A 20,761-nucleotide genomic window follows, 5' to 3' on the forward strand; every position below is an offset into this window, starting at 1 on the left:
TTATTTTCCAGAAATATTGGACTAATTTTCCTACCCACTTGCATTGTACAAAAATGTCTTTTTTCCCCTGCATCCCCATTTTACAGTTAAAGAATTCTGCCATTTTAAAATTGTATAATTTGGGGAAGGTAGCTGAACTTTTCTGTGCCTTGGTTTTTTTCATCTGCAAAGTAAGATGAATAATGTCTACCATATAATGTTATTGGGACAATGTAATTACATAAACCCTTCGTGCTTGTCATGAGTTAAATTTTCAATAAAATACTAGTTACTAGGGCACCTCGTGGCTCAGTCAGTTAACTGTCTGCCTTGTCCCACATCTGACTCCCTGCTCAGCAGGGATTCGGTTTCCCCCTCTCCCTCTCTTCCTCCACCCTGCTCCTGCTCTCTCGCGCTCTCTCTCTCAAATAAATAAATAAAATCTTTTTTAAAAAACACCAGTTACTATTTTGTGATGTGCTTGTTTTGTTTAAGTATTAGCTAATAGCGCAGGTGAAAAAATGTATCTCTCATCGTTGTGTTGTACTTATGTAGTTATAATACTATTGACTGTTTTTATTATACTTAATATCTATTTGCATTTCTTCTTTGTAAGTATTCCTTGGCCCATTATTTCTTGGCCTCAACCATTTTCATAGCGTTTACTATGTAATCTTAATGTAATAAAGGTATTAACTATTTTGTCTGATGTCTCCTTCAAATATTTTCCTCAGTTTGTAGTTTAACTTTTAATTTTATTCATGATATTACTATCTCAAGAAGTCTTTCAATTTATGTTGTACATTCTATATGTTTTCCTTCATGGTTTTTTAGACAGATTGTATGTCAGTCTGATCCTATCCAGATATCACAAGAATTTTAACTTATTCTTCCTGTGTTTTGTTGTTTTACTTTCAGTATTTTACTCTTTAATCCAAATAGAATAATATTCAGTGTATTCAATGATAAGGCTTTATTTTTTTAAAGATTTTATTTAGTCATTTGTCAGAGAGAAAGAGAGAGCACAAACAGGGGGAGCAGCAGGCAGAGAGGAAGGCAACCTCCCTGCCCAGCAAGGAGACCAATGCAGGATTCCATCCCAGGACCCTGGGATCATGACATGAGCCAGAGGCAGATGCCACCCTGGTATCCCAAGGCCTTCTTTTTAAAGCAAGAATAATTTATTGTTTTTTAAGAGGTCAAATTAAGTTTGATGCCTGAAAGCTGTTTCACATTTTGCAAGCATATGTTATAATTAAATATGTGGTATTTTGAACAGTTAGTGGTGCAGTTATATACAAGGTAATCCTGCTAACAGTATACATAGTCATTTTGTAACAATATGTGTACAGGCATTTAGTAAAATCCACGTGAAGTCCAATATCCTCATATCAGAACTAGCCAAGAAGGCTTTAACAATGTCACACTCCATAAGTAAGTGGCCTGGGAAGAGGAGATTTGGGAAACAATGAAGTGGATTTACATTAGAACCAACTAATAAGAATTAAAATATTCTATTTAGCATTAATTAGAATGACATGAATAGCAACAAGCTATAAATATCCGATTTGGTTTGAAATGAGCTTGGATGATACTCTTCTACAAGACTTGATGTCACAAATCCAAAGTTTGTTCCTTTTAATTCTGTAAACAGATAAAGAGCCATAAACTCAATGGGAGAGGAAAACCAAACCTTCGTGGCTGAGTTTCTTTTCCTGGGCCTTTCCCAGGACTTGCAGACCCAGATCCTGCTATTTATTCTTTTTCTCATCATTTATCTTTTGACCGTGCTTGGAAACCTGCTCATCATCATTCTCATCTTCATGGATTCTCGACTTCACACTCCCATGTACTTTTTTCTTAGAAACCTCTCTTTCGCAGATCTCTGCTTCTCCACTAGCATTGTCCCTCAAGTGTTGGTCCACTTCCTTGTAAAGAGGAAAACTATTTCTTTTTTTGGGTGTATGGCACAGATAGCTGTCTTCCTTCTGGTTGGGTGTACAGAGTGTGCACTGCTGGCGGTGATGTCCTACGACCGGTACGTGGCTGTCTGCAAGCCTCTGCACTACTCCACCATCATGACCCCAAAGGTGTGTCTCCAGTTGGCCATAGGATCCTGGGCCAGCGGAGCACTAGTTTCTCTGGTGGATACCACCTTTACGTTCCAACTACCCTATCAAGGACAGAACATTATCAATCACTACTTTTGTGAACCTCCTGCCCTCCTGAAGCTGGCTTCAGCAGACACTTACAGCACCGAAATGGCCATCTTTGCAATGGGGGTGGTCATCCTTTTAGCTCCTGTCTGCCTGATCCTTGTCTCCTACTGGAATATTATTTCCACTGTGATCCAGATGCAGTCTGGGGAGGGGAGGCTCAAGGCTTTCTCTACCTGTGGCTCCCATCTGATTGTTGTTGTCCTCTTCTATGGCTCAGGAATATTCGCGTACATGCAGCCAAACTCCAAGACCACAAGAAAGGGGAATAAAACGATATCTGTGTTCTATACAGTGGTGACTTCAATGTTGAACCCCATAATTTATAGCCTGAGAAACAAGGATGTCAAAGGGGCTCTCAGAAAACTAGCTGGCAGAAAGTCCTTTTCTCAGAGGCAGTGATCTCTGGGTCTGACATTTAGTTTAGTTAGTTTAGTTTAGTTCAGTTTAGTTTAGTTTTTTGGAGAGAGAAGAGGTAGAGAGCATGCACACGCGAGGGAGGGCAGAGGGAGAGAGAGAATCTTCAGCAGCCTCCCTGACAGTGCAGAGCTGACTCAGGGCTCCGTTTCATGACCCTGAGATCATGGCTGAGCTGAAATGGTCAGACGCTCAACTGCCCGAGCCTACCAAGCACCCCTCTGGGTCTGACTTTTAGAACTATGGTAACATTCTTAAAAGAGGTACGGTACTTTGGTGGACAGTTATGAGTTAGTTCAGGAGACATAAAAGTGAAGGACAATATGCTAAAATCCATGAGCTCCATGCTAAGCTAGAACACAGAAGAGAGATGAAAGGATAAAAAGTTAGGTTTTCACATCAAGCGCTATTTTGGAGTTTGTAGTTAATTCAGTTAACATGGATATGTTTTAAGCATGATCACAATTGAATCTAAGAGGTTGAAACTGGATTATTTTGAAACAACATCTAATATGAGTTGCATACATGATTTTGACACCAAAGGCATTTCAGGTTTAGATGTCCCAGTCATACAAACCTAGGAATAGGCTCTGACAGAAACAATCAATAAATCTGGAAGAGTCTTTAATACTGGGATCATTCATGGCTCAGAGCATTTCCGCCTGTAAAATGGCACCAAAAGCAAAATACTTACTAGTTCATAATGTTCTCTCCTGGAAGCTTCAAAAAGTGAGTATTTTATCTTACCCCAAATTTCACAGAAACATAGACTGTCAGGGTAAAAATGGAAATTACAGTCATTTAACACAAACACAGGTCTGAGGCTTAAACCACTCCACAATATTTCTATTGAGTAATTATCCAGAATTGGCCTAAACAAGTATAGCTCCCTACTCTCTTGGATCATTCCCTTTCCTTTTTCCAGTTGATTCTTGAACAACATGTGCCAGCCCCACATATTGGAAAATCCTCATACAATTTTTGACTCCCCCGAAATTTAATTTCTAATAGCCTACTGTTGACTGGAAGCCTTCCTAATTACATACAGTCGATTAACACATATTTTGTATGTTTTATGTATTGTATACTGTATTCTTACAATAAAGCTAGAGAAAAGAAAATGTTCTTAAGAAGATTGTAAGAGAGGGGCGCCTGGGTGGCATAGCGGTTAAGCGTCTGCCTTCGGCTCAGGGCGTGTTCCCGGCGTTATGGAATCGAGCCCCACATCAGGCTCCTCCTCTGGAAGCCTGCTTATTCCTCTCCCACGCTCCCTGCTTGTGTTCCCCCTTGCTGGCTGTCTCTATCTCTGTCAGATAAATAAATAAAATCTTAAAAAAAAAAAGAAGATTGTAAGAGAAAATACATTCACAATACTGTCTGTATCCAAAAATATCCACATTTAAGTGGAGACATGCAGTCCAATTCTGCATTGTTCAAGGGTCAACTATAGATAGTTCTTTGCTATTACTAAGAACTTCCTTATGGTAACTCAAAATCAATTCTCCTGTATCTTGAACCCACTTTCTCTAGTTTAGTCCTAGAACAATTTTCAGTATCCTGTACCACAACCCACCGACGTCAGTTTCTGTATTGGCCCAAGTACAATTCTCACAGCCAACCACCCACTTGTTTCTGGGGTGCTTTGGCACCCTGTATTCATTCTGGTCATCCTCCTTTGATTGAGCCCACTTTACCCAATGAATACCTCTTCCAAAACCAAAAGAGAAATTAGGATTTTAAAATTCGAGCTTACCACTCTGAGGCTGACCCCTCCATAGGCTTAGATGCCTGTAAGCACATCTCACTGTGGCTCAGCGTCTCCGGAACGGTCGATTCTGGGGTCTACTTTAGGTTTCATAAACCCTTAGTCCAACAATCTGGCTGACAGCCACTTGCCTGTTTTACCCATACTTTTACTCAGTCACATGTTTAGAGGGGATTCCATGACAACCATTCTACAGTTGGCATGGATATGATTCCAGGAACAAGAGACCTCAGTAGTCAGGAACTACTGATTCTGCAGTAGTAGACCTCCCCTGAAGTAATATCTAGTAGCTACATTTCTTACTTCTTCCATTCATGTTTCCATGCATTCATTTTAAAGCCATTTATTGAGCCCTTACTTCATTTTATCTTACCTGACTCTAGTTGTAGCCAGTATACCCAGAGCAATGCCTGACACAGAATGTGTTTCAATCAACATTTTTGCATTTGTTACTATCCTTTTAGAATTACTGGATCTGCACCACAATAGACAATCTGTAATCTGGGGTGTGTGCGGATCAGAGAACAATCTCATACAAACAGCACGTGCTAGTTGAAGTAATATAGACAAGGATAAAACAGTAATAGGTGAACTTGGTGACTTGGCTGCCCTTGATCATCTAAATGAGATCTATTTCAATAACAGGAAGAGAAGTAAGGAAATGTAAATGGACAATTTGGACACTAATTTAGAGAAGTGTCCGCATGAGGAAGAAGGACTAAAGAAAGTTTGGCCGAGAAAGGGGTTGTGAGCTTTTCTTTCTTTTCTTTCTTTCTTTCTTTCTTTCTTTCTTTCTTTCTTTCTTTCTTTCTTTCTTTCTTTCTTTCTTTCTTTTTCTTTCTTTCTTCCTTTCCTTTCCTTTCCTTTCCTTTCCTTTCCTTTCCTTTCTTCAAGATTCCTAAGTAACTTCTCCCTTTTCCTTGACGACTTTCACCCCTGAATCACTGTCACTTTTCCCAACACGCTACTCTTGTTATAGATCTTAGGTATTCTAATTTTCACATAAAATGAAATATTCAACTACTCTGCCTTCTCAGAATTCCTTGATCTCTGTCCTCCAGTGACCTCAGCCATCCGCACCATGGTCATTTCTTCAGTATTCCCATTACCAATAGTTGCCATCCCAACTCCAAATTCTGAAACCACTGAATCCAGGGCAAAATAAAATGATTACTGTTTTAAGGCACTAAATGAATAAATAACTGAACAAATAATGGAAAAGCTGAGAGAATTATGCTCCCATTCATTCCAACAAAGTAGACACTGATGGGACTTTTTCACACTAACAAAAGCTGCAGTGTCTTTCTGAAAACAAAACGAAACAAAACCAAACCCCCAAACATGCTCTCTCTCCTGCTATGGAGGGAGAGAGGGAATAAACGGCCAGAAACCTTCTAAAGAAAAAATTTCATGCACACACCCAAAAATAATAATGAAGATAATGTATAGATTAGGGTTCTTAGTTGCAAGTAACAGAGGCCGACTATGTGTGATTTAAGCTAAAAGGAAAAATATTGAAATAATGGTACTTCTGGTCCTGCAGCCAGCACCACAGGCCAAAATCCTATAGAATGGGTGTGATGAGACCATCACTGCCATTCAGCACTAGATGGCGCACTTTACTCCGCAACACGTTCAGCCCAGGCCCTGCTGCTGGAGCTGTTGATTCACTGAGGCTGGAACTTGGGATGCTGGTGCTTCTTCTGCCACTTAAAAAAAGAAAGAAAGAAAGAAACAGTGCTGACAAACACCACATCAGTCAGGTGATCAAGGTTAACAGCAATAGGGGCTCCTGGGTGGCTCAGGCCATGAAGTGTCTGCCTTTGGCTCAGGTCATGATCTTGGGATCCTGGGATCAAATCCTGTGTCAGGCACCCAGCAGGGAGTCCGCTTCTCCCTCTGCCCGCCCTGTCCCCCCCCCCCCCCCCCGACTCGTGGTCTCTTGTTCTTTCTGTCTCTAATACATAAAATCTTACAAAAGAAAGAAAATCGAAATAACTTATGATTTTAGTTAATAATGTGTCAGTCGGGTGCCTGCGTGGTCAGTTGCTTGGGGATCCAACTCTTCAGTTCAGGTCCTGGTTTCAGGGTCTCAGGGTCATGGGATTGAGCCCCACATGAGGCTCTGCACTCAGTATGGAGTCTGCTTGGGATGTCTCTCTCCCTTCCCCTCTGCCCCTCCCCCCTGCTCTCTCTGTCTCTAAAATTAATAAAAACTTAAAAGAAAATATTGGGGTATCAATGTTGATTTTGTTAATTGCAACAAATACCATAATTAATGTAAGATACAATAATAGGAGAAAGTGGGTATATGAGGACTCAGTAGGTACTTCTCAGTTTTTCTGTAAGTCTAAAACAGATCTACAAAATAAAGGCTGTTTTTAAAAAAGGAACGGTTTGCTATCCTTGCTTTTTCAAGTCACTAGCCATTCAGAGTCTAAACTGGGAGTATCTAATTGATCAAGTCCAAGTTACATGCTATACCCTAGCTGCGGTGAAGACAAAGAATGTGAATTTCAAGTGGATTCAGATTGGATGGAGGGAGACAGGCTCTAACTAGCCCAAGACTCCCAGATGACTATAAACATGGAAAGGGTACTCAAATGATCAGAAGCCAAAATTGATACATGTCCACTACCCGTGGCCTATGAAACCAAATCACCCCACTAATGTCTTGACAGATTCCAGACTGGCCAGTGTGACTCATAATCTACATAACACAATATTCTGAGGATGTGTAGAACACAGAATGTTGGGTGAAGAGATACAGTAGCATAGCACGGCGAATGCTTCTGTTGGGCATTAAGATTGTCCTCATCTGGCTACCCTATGATCCAGCCATTGCACTACTGGGTGTTTACCCCAAAGATACAGACGTAGTGAAGAGAAGGGCCATATGCACCCCAATGTTCATAGCAGCAATGTCCACAATAGCTAAATCGTGGAAGGAGCCGAGATGCCCTTCAACAGATGACTGGATTAAGAAGTTGTGGTCCATATATACAATGGAATATTACTCAGCAATCAGAAAGAATGAGTTCTCAACATTTGCTACAACATGGATGGCACTGGAGGAGATAATGCTAAGTGAAATAAGTCAAGCAGAGAAAGACAACTATCATATGATTTCTCTCATCTATGGAACATAAGAACTAGAATGATCAGTAGGGGAAGAAAGGGATAAAGAAAGGGGGGGTAATCAGAAGGGGGAATGAAACATGAGAGACTATGGACTATGAGAAACAAACTGAGGGCTACAGAGGGGAGGGGGGTGGGGGAATGGGATAGACCGGTGATGGGTAGTAAGGAGGGCACATATTGCATGGTGCACTGGGTGTTATACACAACTAATGAATCATCGAGCCTTACATCGAAAACCAGGGATGTACTGTATGGTGACTAACATAATATAATAAAAAATCATTATTAATAAAAAAAAAAAAGATTGTCCTCATCTGATTGTGCTACTGATGCATCCCCTCCTGCTAGTACAATATCTGCCACATATTAGGTCATCAGTAAAAATTTGCTGAATGAATATGTGGTCTAGGAAACGTACTGGCTCAAGTCCGTTTTCTCTGTATTTTCTTAAATACGGTTAGGTTTTAATTCAGAACATGTGGATGTCATGGTGCTACAAGGAAATGGAGTTTGTAGCAAACAATTGCATGCATCTCAAGGATCGAGTCCCCCATAGCGTCAGAGTCCTTTACCTTTCAATGAAAGTCATATGTTGAGAGAAATCTTATTGCACTAAAAAATATCTGGACCTTTAGTGAAGTGACTGCAACCTGAAAATTACCCTGTTCAGTTAGCCAGCAGAGTCAGTGCTTTAGTGACCTTTGAAGGCACATGGTCAGAAACCTCATATGTATAAGGTATGAGAGAAAGGCTGGTCATTTTCCTTCCTACGAGGTGCCTTTTCCATTTCCCTGCTCTTTAATTGGCTGTGGAACATGTTTGAGTCTACGTGCTGGCAATACTTACAAGTTACAATTTTGATTTTGCCTCGCTACTTTACTATGACTTTGATAAAGGTCAGCCTCATCACAAACAATTCATAGCACGCACCATACCCCCAATCTAGGAAAATATCATCCATAATTCTGCAATAACTTACTAATGGCCCCCTGAATATTGAAGCATTGAGGGAACAGCAGCGGTACAAGTAAGAAGTGGACTGAGCTTGGAGTTCAGCTTTGTGAGATTTTAGTTTCAAAATACTGAGGGATGGTAATGACTACCTCATAGTTGTGGTGATGGGTGAGATGATATTTACAATTTGCTTGAGACAGTAATGAGCACAGAGGAGGTTAGGAAAAATCTTCTACTTCCCCTTTTCTTTTACCTTGTTCAACACACCATCTAGATTTAAAGCTCTCTCTGCGGGAGGCTCTCCCTGACATCCTAGTTTGAGTCCTTCCTCTGGGGCTCAATCCTAGACCCTCTCCTCTTAGCGTTTTCGGTTTCTCTCTCTCTTTCTGCAGTGTCATCCTCACCCATAGCCTCGACTCTCACCTACCCACAACTGACACGAATTTCACACCTCTGGCCTGAGACACCTGGAAGCTCCAGACCGCTCTATCCATATGTCTTTTTGATAATGCTTCTTGGACGCCACAAAGTATCTCATAGTCAACAAGCGAAAACTGAACTCATGGACTTCCGAGAGACTTTTTACTTGGATACGAATCAGAAAGACTGAAGGAGGGAGTCATTCAATCAGTGAAAACCATGTTATATACAAATCGGTATCTTTTCGAAATTCTGCCACGTTGTTTAGTTCTATGCAAGTGGGGTGGGGGGTGGCACGGAGAAGGTGAGGAAGATTTTGGCCAGTTCTCCCGGATGGGATGGGGCAGCTGAGAATGTTCCACAGGCCATCCTCCCTGCATCTCACCCTCACCTCCACCCTGACAAGACCCGCACCCACCCGTTCCTGGCCCTAGGCTTGGACCTCAGTCTACGGGGTAGGCGGGGTCTGCGGATGGGGCGGTACGAAGGGGCGGGACTGGGAGAAGTCCGCGGACTGGGGCCGCGGGGGCTGCTGGGGGCTCGCTCCAGGGGTGGTGCGCGTGCGTGCGGCGGCGGCGCGCCTTGGCTTTTCTGAGACCCAGATCCCGCGGCGGCGTTTAGGGGCCGGGGTGGTCACGGCTTCGTAGCTGTGGCGTCATTACCCACGCCGGCTCCCACCGCCCGCGAGGCCGGCGGCCCCCGCGGCTCCTGGCGGACCTGGCGCTTGAGTGTGACTGAACCGAGCCTCAGCTGGGAGCGGTGCCCGCAGGTATCCCCGGGTCAGCGGGCGGTGAGGACGCGGGTGTGCGGGAATGGGAATCCCGCTTGAGTGCGGCGGCCGGTGGGCAGTTAGGCGGCTTCCGGCGCGGCGCTCCGCGGTCTCTGCGGGACCACCTGGCTCGGCGCGGGGAGCGGGGGAGGCGTGGGCTGCAGAAGCAAGTGGGTGCGCGGGAGGGCGCCGGTCAACAGCGTTTAGCGCCGGCCTCGCTCGCATTCTGTAACGGGGGCAGTGTCCAGGCGCTCGACCTGATGGAAGTGGCTTCATCCGTGGGTTTGGGAATCTGGTGTCGATTCCCCGTGGAAATACCGGGTGTGGCTGGATCGATCAGCTGGCAAAGAAAATGGACAAAACTTCATTCCAACTTGCCTTCTTTCCTAATCGTTCCCAGCCGCTCCTCCAAACACAAAACTTAAGGCATCGTTCTTATTTTCAGACGTGTCATTTGCAAACTGCTTTCTGCGCCCCTTTCTCTGCGCGGATCTCCACAGGCTCCTTTTACCTCAAGCGACTGCCCCACCTGTCAGCTGATTGGTTTAAACAACCCTCTGCCCACAGATACTACCAGCGCACCATAGTCACCTGTTCAGTTTCCTCAGTGCTGTAAAATCCTTTGAACCTGGGTCACCTGGGTGTTTAAGGCTCCAGAGGCCTGTCCCCTGCGCCTTATTGATCCCTCCCTTCCCCTGGTGCTGGCTCACACTCCTAGCTCTTCCTTCTCACTGCCACCATCCTTCTGAGAGGCGTCCGTTCCCTACTTTAGAGTTTGAACTTTAACTGTCCTTGACTTGGTTCATTGCAGTGTTGGTCGCTTACAGACCGCTTAAGCTTCTGGCAGTCACAGCCATGCCTTGGACCGTCTATCATCCAGACTGTTCCTTTCTCCAAATCTTAAATGCACGCACGTCGTCCTGAACGTCTCTGTTCTCCTAGTTCTGTTATTATTGATTCCCAGTAAGGTATTAAATTGTATTTAAACCTATAAATTCCCAGTATATTGTGTTGTTTTTTCCCCACTTTGAGTTGAATGTTTAATTCATCTCCTTCTTGTTTAATTACAGATGTGAGGCTTTGACATTGCGTAACAGTGGAACTTAAGCTGTGCTCTATAGATCTTGATGTGCAGTGTTTTTATTGGTTTTCATTTGAGTTGTATTTTGCTTCAAAGTTTAAATTTCAAATTAGCTGAAACTGTGCTTTGTTTGTGTTAAATTCTAGGTTTCATTCTGCTAGTGTGGTCTGTACCACTCTTAGATACTTTTTTATTTGAGGAGGGTTTTTTGTGACATAATATATGGTGGCTTTTGTAAACATTTTCGTAAGCGACTGAATAGAAACTATATTCTGTGTGGTTATATATATCACACTAAGCACATCTTTCATATCTACTGTATTATTACTTAGTTTTCTTTATCTGTTAAGGTTTAAGAAAGTAGCCTTAGTCTCTCCTGTTTCCAGTTGGTCTTTATTTATTAACACATAAATTTGAGCTCATATTTCTTGAGAGCAAAACACAAGTCAACCAACAAAAGCTGATGAAAGGGTTTATATGTTATACACTTGGATTCTTTCTACGGTCTGACACTATCTTCAGTCTGTGTTCCCTTTTCTGATCACATACAACCATGTGCAGAATAGTTAACCCAGGGATCAAAATAAACCACAGTCTCATATTCCAGGTCTCCTTCTATAAACTGCCATATTCTGAGTTTAGAAATGAAGAAATACTCTAATATATTGAAGATTCCTCCAGTATACTAAAATCATCCTGAGCGTGGGCTGCTTGAGATTAGGACACATTCAGGTCTCCATCTTGGGGATCATTGGTAACTGATGGTTCACGTTCCCTGACTTTCTCTTTCGCACCCTTTCATTTTGCAGACGACACACCCTGGCTGACCTCACCACCTTTCATTGTGCATTAAGACCCCTCTCTTCAGAAATGGTGGCCTGGCTTCTTTTTTAGTACCCCTGTCTGTCGAAGAAAGATAGCGTAGGAGCCCCAAAGGGAAGCTGTGATTTTGAACTTCTCTGTAGAGCAAAGAAAATCAGGGGATGTACAGATATATGTGGTGTGCGTCAGTTTAGTCTGAAAACAGGTTAGTATTCTTCCAGAAAATTGTGAATCCCATGGAGGGGCTTATTTTTATACATTGTGGAAGGTACAGCCTTTTATTTGAACCACTATAACAAGAAAGGTGGAGAATGAGGCCATAGGAGGTTTTCTTTGAAGTGTATGGTAGAGGTTTAAATAACATATGGAGACTTCTACCTTCCTGGAGCATGAAAGCCCAATGACATCCTGGGCAGAAGAATGTGGTGGGGGAACTGGACAGTTGTCAGTGAGTTTGTTTTTGTGAGCTTTTCAACCTTGTCCTCTGAGCTACGAGGTCTACCGTTTCTCCCTTTTTTGACTCTTTACCCAGTTACCCTAATGGGCAATGTTCTCATCATCCTGGCCACTACAGCGGACTCTGTTCTACAAAGTCCTATGTACTTCTTCCTCAGGAACTTGTCCTTCCTGGAGATAGGCCTCAGCTTGGTCATTGTGCCCAAGATGCTGGGGACTCTGATCATCCAAGACACAACCATCTCCTTCCTTGGCTGTGGCACTCAGCTGTATTTCTTCTCGTCCTTGGGGCTGCTGAGTGCTGTCTCCTGGCCACAGTGGCATATGACCACTACGTGGCCATCTGCGACCCTTTGTGCTACCCAGTCTTTATAAGCCCCAGGACTGGTGGCCAGCTAGCAGCTGCCTCCTGATTCTCAGGCTTTCCGGTGGCCACCGTGCACACCACATCGATTTTCAGCTACCCATTTTTGGGCCCCAATACAGTGAATGCCTTTTACTGTCACAGCCCCGCTGTCATTGCCCTGGTGTGTGCTGATAGCTCTCTGTGTGAACTGGAGGCTCTGACAGCCACTGTCTTATTCATTCTCTTCCCTTTCTTGCTGATCCTGGGTCCTGTGTCTGCATCCTGTCCACTATCTTCAGGATACCCTCAGCTGAGGGGAAACGCAAGGCCTTCTCCACCTGCTGCTCCCACCCCCTCTTCTAAGCACTGCCATCCTCCCAGACTTCCAGCCCGGATCCAGCACCTCTCCTGAGCGCAAGAAACTGCTATCGCTCTCCTGCACAGTGGCGACTCCCATGTTGAAGCCCATCATCTACAGCTGAAGGAAGAGTGAAGTGAAGGCTGCGCTGAGGCGAGTCATCCACAGGACCCTGGGCCCTCAGAACCTATGACGGACGGAGATGCAAACCAAAGGGGTGGCATGCAAGGACACAGGAAAGAAAACAGATCTCCTCAACTGGGTTTTGGCCCCTACTCATTCTAAGAGCCATGATATACCCACTAGGATTTTAGACTTTACTGGGATCTGTTTCTGAATGAAAATGTGAATGATGCCTGAGAACTTCTATAGGCCCAGGATTCCGTGGGACTGTGGGACCAATGTCTCTGGGGATGCTGCTGGTTTACACAGTTTGGGAGCCCATCTGAAGGTGGACAACGTCACTACAAATTGCCATTCTTGTTTTTTTTCTTGAACTTCTTCATCCATGTTTTTTTAAAACTTCCTTCTTTACATGTTCTGTTTGTCCAAAAACTCTGCCTGCAACTTTCGAAGATCTTTTTCTTAGGAGGTGAAGTTATGATAATGATGATAATAAATAGTAGAGGTTTGTTTCTTTCTTTCACTCATTTGTTTTGAACTCGCAGTTTCAGTACATTTTGATTCAGCATTCAGCATGTGTCAGACCCTGTTTAGGTCCCGAAGACACAGTGCTGAATAAAATAGACAAATTTCTTACTTGTGGAATTTATATTCTACGGAGGAAAAAGAAAATTAATAAGGCAATACTTAAAAACTTCCTGGCTTACAAAGTGCCCATGTACTACTAGGCTAGCAACTGAGGACTTCTACTCCGCGGCCATAATTAGTCTGCGCCTCATCTGGAGAAAGACTGCTGCACACAGACACTGCCTCAATCTCAAGTTATTCACCTTGGCTGTGAGAATTGCTTGACAGAAAGGGCAAGGCATCCCAAATTAAGAGGACAAGATTCTAGGAAACTGCTGTGAGTAACCCAAAGATTTTTTGTTTACTAGATTTGTATATAGTCGTATTGGGATTAGATGAAATCAACTGTCCTTCTTCAACTTGCTTATCACTCAACCAGTGTAGGAGCCCATCTTTATGATTTTGTCCAGTGAACATAGGCCAACTCTGGATTCTTGAAAAATAGGAGACTTGGGGTGTGACACCATAGCTTTTAATTTATTGATAATTAACAGAATAAAATGGCATTTACTGCATAGGCATGTCCTCTCCACAAACTCCATAAATAACTCTAACTCTGTGTGCCATGGAGGTACCAGGACCAGTTCAATCTCCCACACAGGGTACCCTTCACCTATCCTGTAGCAACGGTTCTAGAAAGGCAGCACATTCTGAATGATCACTGTAAGAATTTGCAAATGAACAGAGCGAGCCTGGGGTCCCGTTTGGATGATAGCAATCAACAATTTAGGAGATTGGCACCATTATACATTTATAATCTCCAATTTTAGCCTAAATTAATCACTCCTTCACATGTATTTTACTTGTCCTTGTATGCTAGGCAGAGTAATGGTCCCCCAAAAATGTCCATGTACTCATCCATACCAGGACCCATAAATATGTTACCTACACAGGAATAGGGACTTCGTAAACAGAATTGAAATAACCTTCAGATAGGGAGGTATTCCTTGATTTTCTCCCCCTTCCTTCCTTCCTTCCTTCCTTCCTTCCTTCCTTCCTTCCTCTCTCTCTCTCTCTCTCTTTCTTTCTTTCTTTTTTGAATACAGTAACGGGAAATCAGATCCTTCCTTCCTTCCTTCCTTCCTTCCTTCCTTCCTTCCTTCCTTCCTTCCTCTCCCCCCTCCCTCCCTCCCTCCCTCTCTCTCTCTCTCTCTCTCTCTTTCTTTCTTTCTTTTTTGAATACAGTAACGGGAAATCAGAAGGTAGGTAGGGAATGGGCTTGAAATATTTATCCCTTCTCACCTATATACACCTAAGCCCACAACTCCTGTCTCATGGTTTTCTATATACAGCTACCCTCTCCAAGTCCAAGTTGTCCTTCAGGCCCAGGGTTGGTGCCAGCATCTTTCTCACTCGTGCTAGCCCTGGGATGTCACTATTTCTTGTTAGTTTTCAGAATCCCGTCTTTACCTTTATCTGATGGGTAAAATATCCATGAGCCTAATATGAGTGTAAGGACAGCAGAAGTCACATATTCTCTTCATTCTACCCATGCTCTTCACTACCCGCTTCAAACACACAGACGCATCTGCAGGAACATATACATCTGACACCTGGCTGATAGTAAGTGGTTAAGTAATGCTTGATGATTTATTATTTGATGATGCAAAGATATTCGGAAACACCAAAAAAAAAAAAAAAAAAAGAATTGGAGTATGATCTAAGGTAGATTGATAGTATTATACAACATAAGAAAAAAAAGATACTGCAGGTTCCAGGGTTTATAAAAGGTGAATGTTCTTGACAGGACTTCCTAACTTTTAGGGGCCAAAAAAACAACAAGAAGGAAGCATCCCTCCTTCTACTGGCCAGTGAATTCTTGTCCTTCTTCTTTTACAAAGAAAGTGCTTGATGAAGGATAGAGGGTGGGTCCAGACCTCCAAGGATGAAGATCTTAACATATTCCAATCTTGCTGAGGGAACTACTCAAGTCATACAGGTAGGGAGCTGATGGTTCTCACCCTCAGTGGCAGATTTCAAGCCCGCATGGGAAATTCCTTGTTGCTACTTTCCTCAGAGCTCCCTTTACATCCTTGTTCCTCAGGCTGTAGATGAGGGGATTAAGCATGGGTGTCACCATTGCATAGAACACAGACACCAGTTTTTTTTGTTCTTTGGAAGACTTTGGGGTCATGTAGGTGACAATTCCTGACCCATAAAAAAGGATGACCACCAGGAGGTGGGAGCCACAGGTAGAGAACGCCTTGAGCCTCCTCACAGCTGACTTCATCCTGACCACAGTCACTATGATGTGGCAATAGGATACCAGAATTAGGGAAACAGGTATGAAGAGAATCACGACGCCCATGAGGAAAATGGCCATCTCTGAAGTGCGGGTGTCTGTGGACGCCAGGATCAACAGTGCAGGGGCCTCACAAAAGAAATGAGCAATACTGTTGCTGCCTCGGTAGGGTAGCCTTAGTATAAAAGTAGTATCCACCACAGACACCACAATGCCGCTGGTCCATGATCCTGCAGCCAGCTGGACACACACCCTCCAAGTCATGGTGCTAGGGTAACGCAAAGGGTTGCAGATGGCCACATACCGATCATAGGACATCACTGCCAGAAAGGCACACTGTGTACCCCCCAAAATGAGGAAGAGTAGAAGTTGAGCTGCACAGCGTGTGAATGAAATAACCTTCTTCCTGGATAGCAGGTGGACTAGGGCCTGAGGAACGATGTTGGTAGAAAAACAGAGGTCAGCCAGAGATAAGTTGCAGAGGAAAAAATACATGGGTGTGTGAAGCCGGGAGTCAGCCTGAACAAGGCACATGAGAAGCAGGTTTGCAAGCACAGTGACCAGGTAGACACCCAGGAATAAAATGAACAGCAGCTTCTGGGTGTGGGGGTCATCAGAGAGTCCCAGAAGGAGGAATTCTGTCACCTGTGTCTGATTTGTTTGTCTCATAGTTTGTCTCTTTTTTCAGTAAGAAGTCACTTCATGCTAAACATAGGTCCATATAACCTATGAAATTATATAAATCAGGTTTGGAGGGCTTTGGAATGGCCCTCAATCACTACCAGCCATTTCCAGTATCCCCTTTATGTAGAAGATGGTCATGCTGTTTTAGTTGGAACATTCTCAGTGTTGGAAAACGTAGTATTTTTAAGGTGGTGCATTCACTTTTGTGTCATCTGCAAATGTAGAGTAGATCGAAAGAATCATCTTTATTCTGAATATGAAACTTCTGATATAAAAAGATTCAATTAATCTATAAAGCTGGCACGTAAATCACTTTATTATCAACTACAACTCGAGTCTTTTGCTGCTATCGCCACATCTCCCATGTCTTAGGATGGTGTTTTGTTGTTGTTGTTGTTGTTGTTGTTGTTGTTTTTAATTCTTTGGGTATGAGACTCTTGTCTCTTCCCTGAAAGACAGGCACTAAGGTATAAGAAATCAAAAAGAGCCAAAGTACCTTGCAGAACTGACATGTTTTGGAGAAAATGACCTGTTTTTGAAAGAGCTGGGAAACCAAGGAGTAATTGGATAGTATGCCATTATCTCTTTGGCAGTCCCATCCCCAGCTTCAGCTGGAATTCTAAAGCATTCATAAACTTCAAAAATAGCAGACACACAATAACAACATTTCATCTGAAGCCATCAGGTGGAGTAGTTATTGTGTTCGAACTAAACAGCACTAATCCATCCACCATCACCTCTCGCTGCCTTGCATTATCTGTCTATTCCTCCCGGAGATTAAAAACTCCTTTGAAAACTGCATCGTTTTCATTTTTGTGCCCTTTGTTAGACACGACATAGGGACTTACATGATTGATTATCATTAAAGTTAATAAAAATCATTTGATCATATGCTTTAGTAGAGTTCTTTAAAGAGCATAGCCCATTCTGATGCACTCAGATGGGAACACAGGTTGTTCTTGACTTTGGTCCCCCTCACAAGAATAACAAACAACTATTCAAGAATAAGACACCCCCTGGAGAAACCTAGAACATGGGGGTCAGGCAAACCATATATCTGACAAGCGGTTAATATATAGAATATATGAAGAACTTATACAACTCATTAGTCATTAGTGAAACCAGAGGGACACATATTAGCACATGCCTATTAGAATCACCATAGTGACACAAGAGATAACAAATGCTGCATAGATGTGGAGAAATGGACCCTTACACACTATTGGTGGCATTGTAAATTGGTACAGCCACTGTGGAAAACACTATGAAAGATCCTCAGAAAAATAAAATAGAGCTACCACATAATCCAACAATTCCACTTTGGAATACAAAAGAAATGAAAACACTAACTTGAAAAGATATCTGCACCGCAGTGTTCATAGCAACACCATTTACAATAGCCAAAACATGAAAACAACCTAATTGTCCATTGGTGCATTAATGAATAATTGTGAAATTGTATATATACAATGGAATATTATTCAGCCATTAAAAATTAGGGCATCCTACCACTTGCAGTACCGTGGATGGTCCTTGAAGGAATTATGCTAAGTGGCATTTACTCAAAGACCAATACTGTATGATCTCATTTTTAGGTGGAATCTAAAACAAACAAATCAAATAATAGAAAAAGACATCAGATTTGTTGCCAGAGTGGAGGGTGTGGGGAGAACGATTTGGAGGAAGGTGACCAAAAAGTATAAACTTCCAGTTATGAGATCAATAAATCTGAGGGATGGAATGGACAACATGGTGACTATCACTAACACTGCTTTATAATATATATGAAAGTCTACATCCTAAGAGTTCTTCTCACAAGGTGAATTCTTTTTCCTTTTTTTTTTCTTTTTAATTGTATCTATAGGAAAAGATAGATGTTCACTGAACCTACTGTGGTAATCATGTCACAATATATGTAAATCAGGTCATTATGCTATATATAGTGATATACGCTGATTATTTCTCAGTAAAACTGGGAGGGTAGAGGGTGGAAGAGTGTCATTATTCGGAGAGATTTGCAAGACTTTTGGAGCAATAATAAAACTTTATGGAACTGTTCAAAAAGAAGGGAGAGAAATTTGAAGTCTAAAATTTAAGACCCTATGCAGTTTAGGCTTTCAATCCTTTATCTGTTTAGTAAATATAGTATTTTTCTCAATATATTGTTTTAAATACATCCCATAGGATGGATAGGATTACCAGGAAAACCAATCATATCGAAGTAGAGTTTTTCAAACAGTTTTAGAGAGCAAATATGTAGTATAATAATACAGGTGCTTCTCTATTAACACATTAGATTTCAAAATGTTGTGGCAGGTCTAATAACCACCTTAAGTTAATTTCAAAATAATGAGCTCAAAGGAGATTTTGAGGTATCTTCAACACCTGCAATGTGATATAAAAATACCTGTGATTCCTTTGGCAATGAAGTCATAGATACTGCTAATGATAGTTTGACTTAGTTACCAACATTCAAACAAGAAGGAAATTTTGAATTCCAGTTAGGGTAAAGTACAAATAAAGAAGTAACGTTCACATCTTAATTGAAGAACACTCTGCAGTTCAAGTGAAGAACTCCTGGGCGGAAGAAATGCCCACTTTTCTCCAAAAGACATGATCACGTTCTATGTAATCTGATGATGGAGTCTTAGGCCTCTGGATAGGTTCTAATTCATCATTGAAAGAATACATGAATAAATAAAACATTAACGTGAACAGTCACATCTCTGCTGGATGATTGTTTATGGTTCCCTTACAGACCATAGCCCATCTTTCCAGCCATTTTCCCTGCCACACAGCTAGGACACACTGTATTTTTATACCCACTGATTTTTGCTGGATATAATCCCTTTATTCAGAAGTATAACCACACTACTAGAGTTAGCATCACTTTCCTTGAACATTCATCACACTTTGAAGACTCAGTCACCTTATTTGTAGATCCACTGTCATTAGCCAAGCACATGCTTGATACTAGGGATAGAGAAAAAAGACCCAGCTCCTGAGGCCAAGAATCTCAGATAGGAAGAACCAAACTGTGGTCATGTTTCATCCTCCATGTCAGTGTGGTCCCAGGAACATCAGAGATTCACAGCAAATAATAGTTTAATGAATGCATGTACTGGACCAAGTGAGTCTTTATGACCTAACAACTACTTAAATCAAACTAATAAAGAATTGCTTCTAAAGAAAAATGTAGTCTGTTACTGAAATAGCTGACATAAAAATAAATTTTGAGACCACACACCATTTTAAGCTAGTTACTTTTCAGAATTACCATCCATCTAGTGGAAGATACTACCTGGTTAGTTCTTAGAGTCTCCCCAGGTCCTTTAGACTTTGCTTCTCTCTCCACCACAGCTCACACCCTTCCCACAATAGAAATTAACACGTCTCTAATTGCAGGGAAAATTAAACGGTAAGCAAACATTCTCAGTTCTGATGAAAGAGAGAGAGCATACAACTAAACACTTCTCACAAAGTTTTAAGTGATGCCTGTAATCAGTGGTTAACTTAATGGAAGAACAACAGGATATTGCTGATTTCTATACCTTCATCTGGCTAGTAACTACAGGTTTTAAAAGAGTCCATTTAGGAAAAGTATTATCCAGGAACACCTTCCTTTCTTACCCGCACGTTTCCCATTCTCCACTCCCACTCACTCCCAACACATACAAACTCTACAACTAAAGACATCACAAACTTCTAGATACTAGATACATTAGTGTACCTTCAGCATCATGGACTTCCATCATAGCTAAGAACATTACGTTGAAATTACTTTCTTTCTCTGTGGCAGGAAGATGTACAAGGGCAGGGACCTCATCTGACTCATTTATTCACAGCAAATACAATAAGCTGGTACAGACTAAGTGTACAACACATGGTTTTTGAGCTAATTTGACTTGAGCCAAACACTGGGAGACAGCATGAGTCAGAGATGAGTGTGACTTGTGATCTGTCAGATGATAGGAGCTCTCACTGACCTGGCACAACAGTAGAGGGCTACACCCCTGACCTCTCCTGATTTGTTTTTGAAAGCATATTATTCTCTAATGCCAATGTGGAGTTGAAAATGTTCCCCCCAGGTGACTGTGAATCTGCCCCCAGGGTCAGGAAGCTTCTGAAAGGAAATCATGTGTACTGTCAACCTTTCTCTCCTACTATTCTGCCTTTTCCCTAGATTTAACATCCGCTTTTAAGTTCATTTCTCTAAAAATGACAGATGAATCAAGAGGATACAGTCACAGAGCCATGCATTGTCTAATCTGACATTTCTTTTAAGAAGAAGATTCTGAGGGAATCCATAGGAACCAAGAGAAAATACTAAATTTCAGTTCTGATTCCAAGGTCTTTTGTGC

The 20,761-nt window shown here is 42.2% G+C and overlaps 2 protein-coding genes and 1 pseudogene across 2 annotated transcripts; 2 read left to right on the forward strand and 1 right to left on the reverse strand.

Moving 5' to 3' along the window:
- The first annotated feature begins 1,652 nt into the window (after positions 1-1,652).
- LOC125282477 (olfactory receptor 2D3) lies at positions 1,653-2,597 on the forward strand. The gene has a single exon (XM_048217344.1). It carries the CDS (start codon positions 1,653-1,655, stop codon positions 2,595-2,597), a length of 945 nt encoding a protein of 314 aa, XP_048073301.1.
- An 8,591-nt stretch (positions 2,598-11,188) lies between these two features.
- Positions 11,189-14,453, forward strand: LOC125282456 (olfactory receptor 10A4-like; annotated as a pseudogene).
- A 984-nt stretch (positions 14,454-15,437) lies between these two features.
- On the reverse strand, positions 15,438-16,385 carry LOC125282464 (olfactory receptor 2D2-like). The gene has a single exon (XM_048217304.1). It carries the CDS (start codon positions 16,383-16,385, stop codon positions 15,438-15,440), a length of 948 nt encoding a protein of 315 aa, XP_048073261.1.
- Between the last annotated feature and the right edge of the window lie 4,376 nt (positions 16,386-20,761).

Source organism: Ursus arctos, unplaced genomic scaffold (genome assembly GCF_023065955.2).
Source record: "Ursus arctos isolate Adak ecotype North America unplaced genomic scaffold, UrsArc2.0 scaffold_22, whole genome shotgun sequence".
In the NCBI taxonomy this organism is placed as follows: Eukaryota; Metazoa; Chordata; class Mammalia; order Carnivora; family Ursidae; genus Ursus; species Ursus arctos.

Excerpts from the sequence above, each read along its gene's own strand:
- LOC125282477 (XM_048217344.1), top strand. The coding sequence starts at position 1,653 with ATGGGAGAGGAAAACCAAACCTTCGTGGCTGAGTTTCTTTTCCTGGGC.
- LOC125282464 (XM_048217304.1), bottom strand. The coding sequence starts at position 16,385 with ATGAGACAAACAAATCAGACACAGGTGACAGAATTCCTCCTTCTGGGA.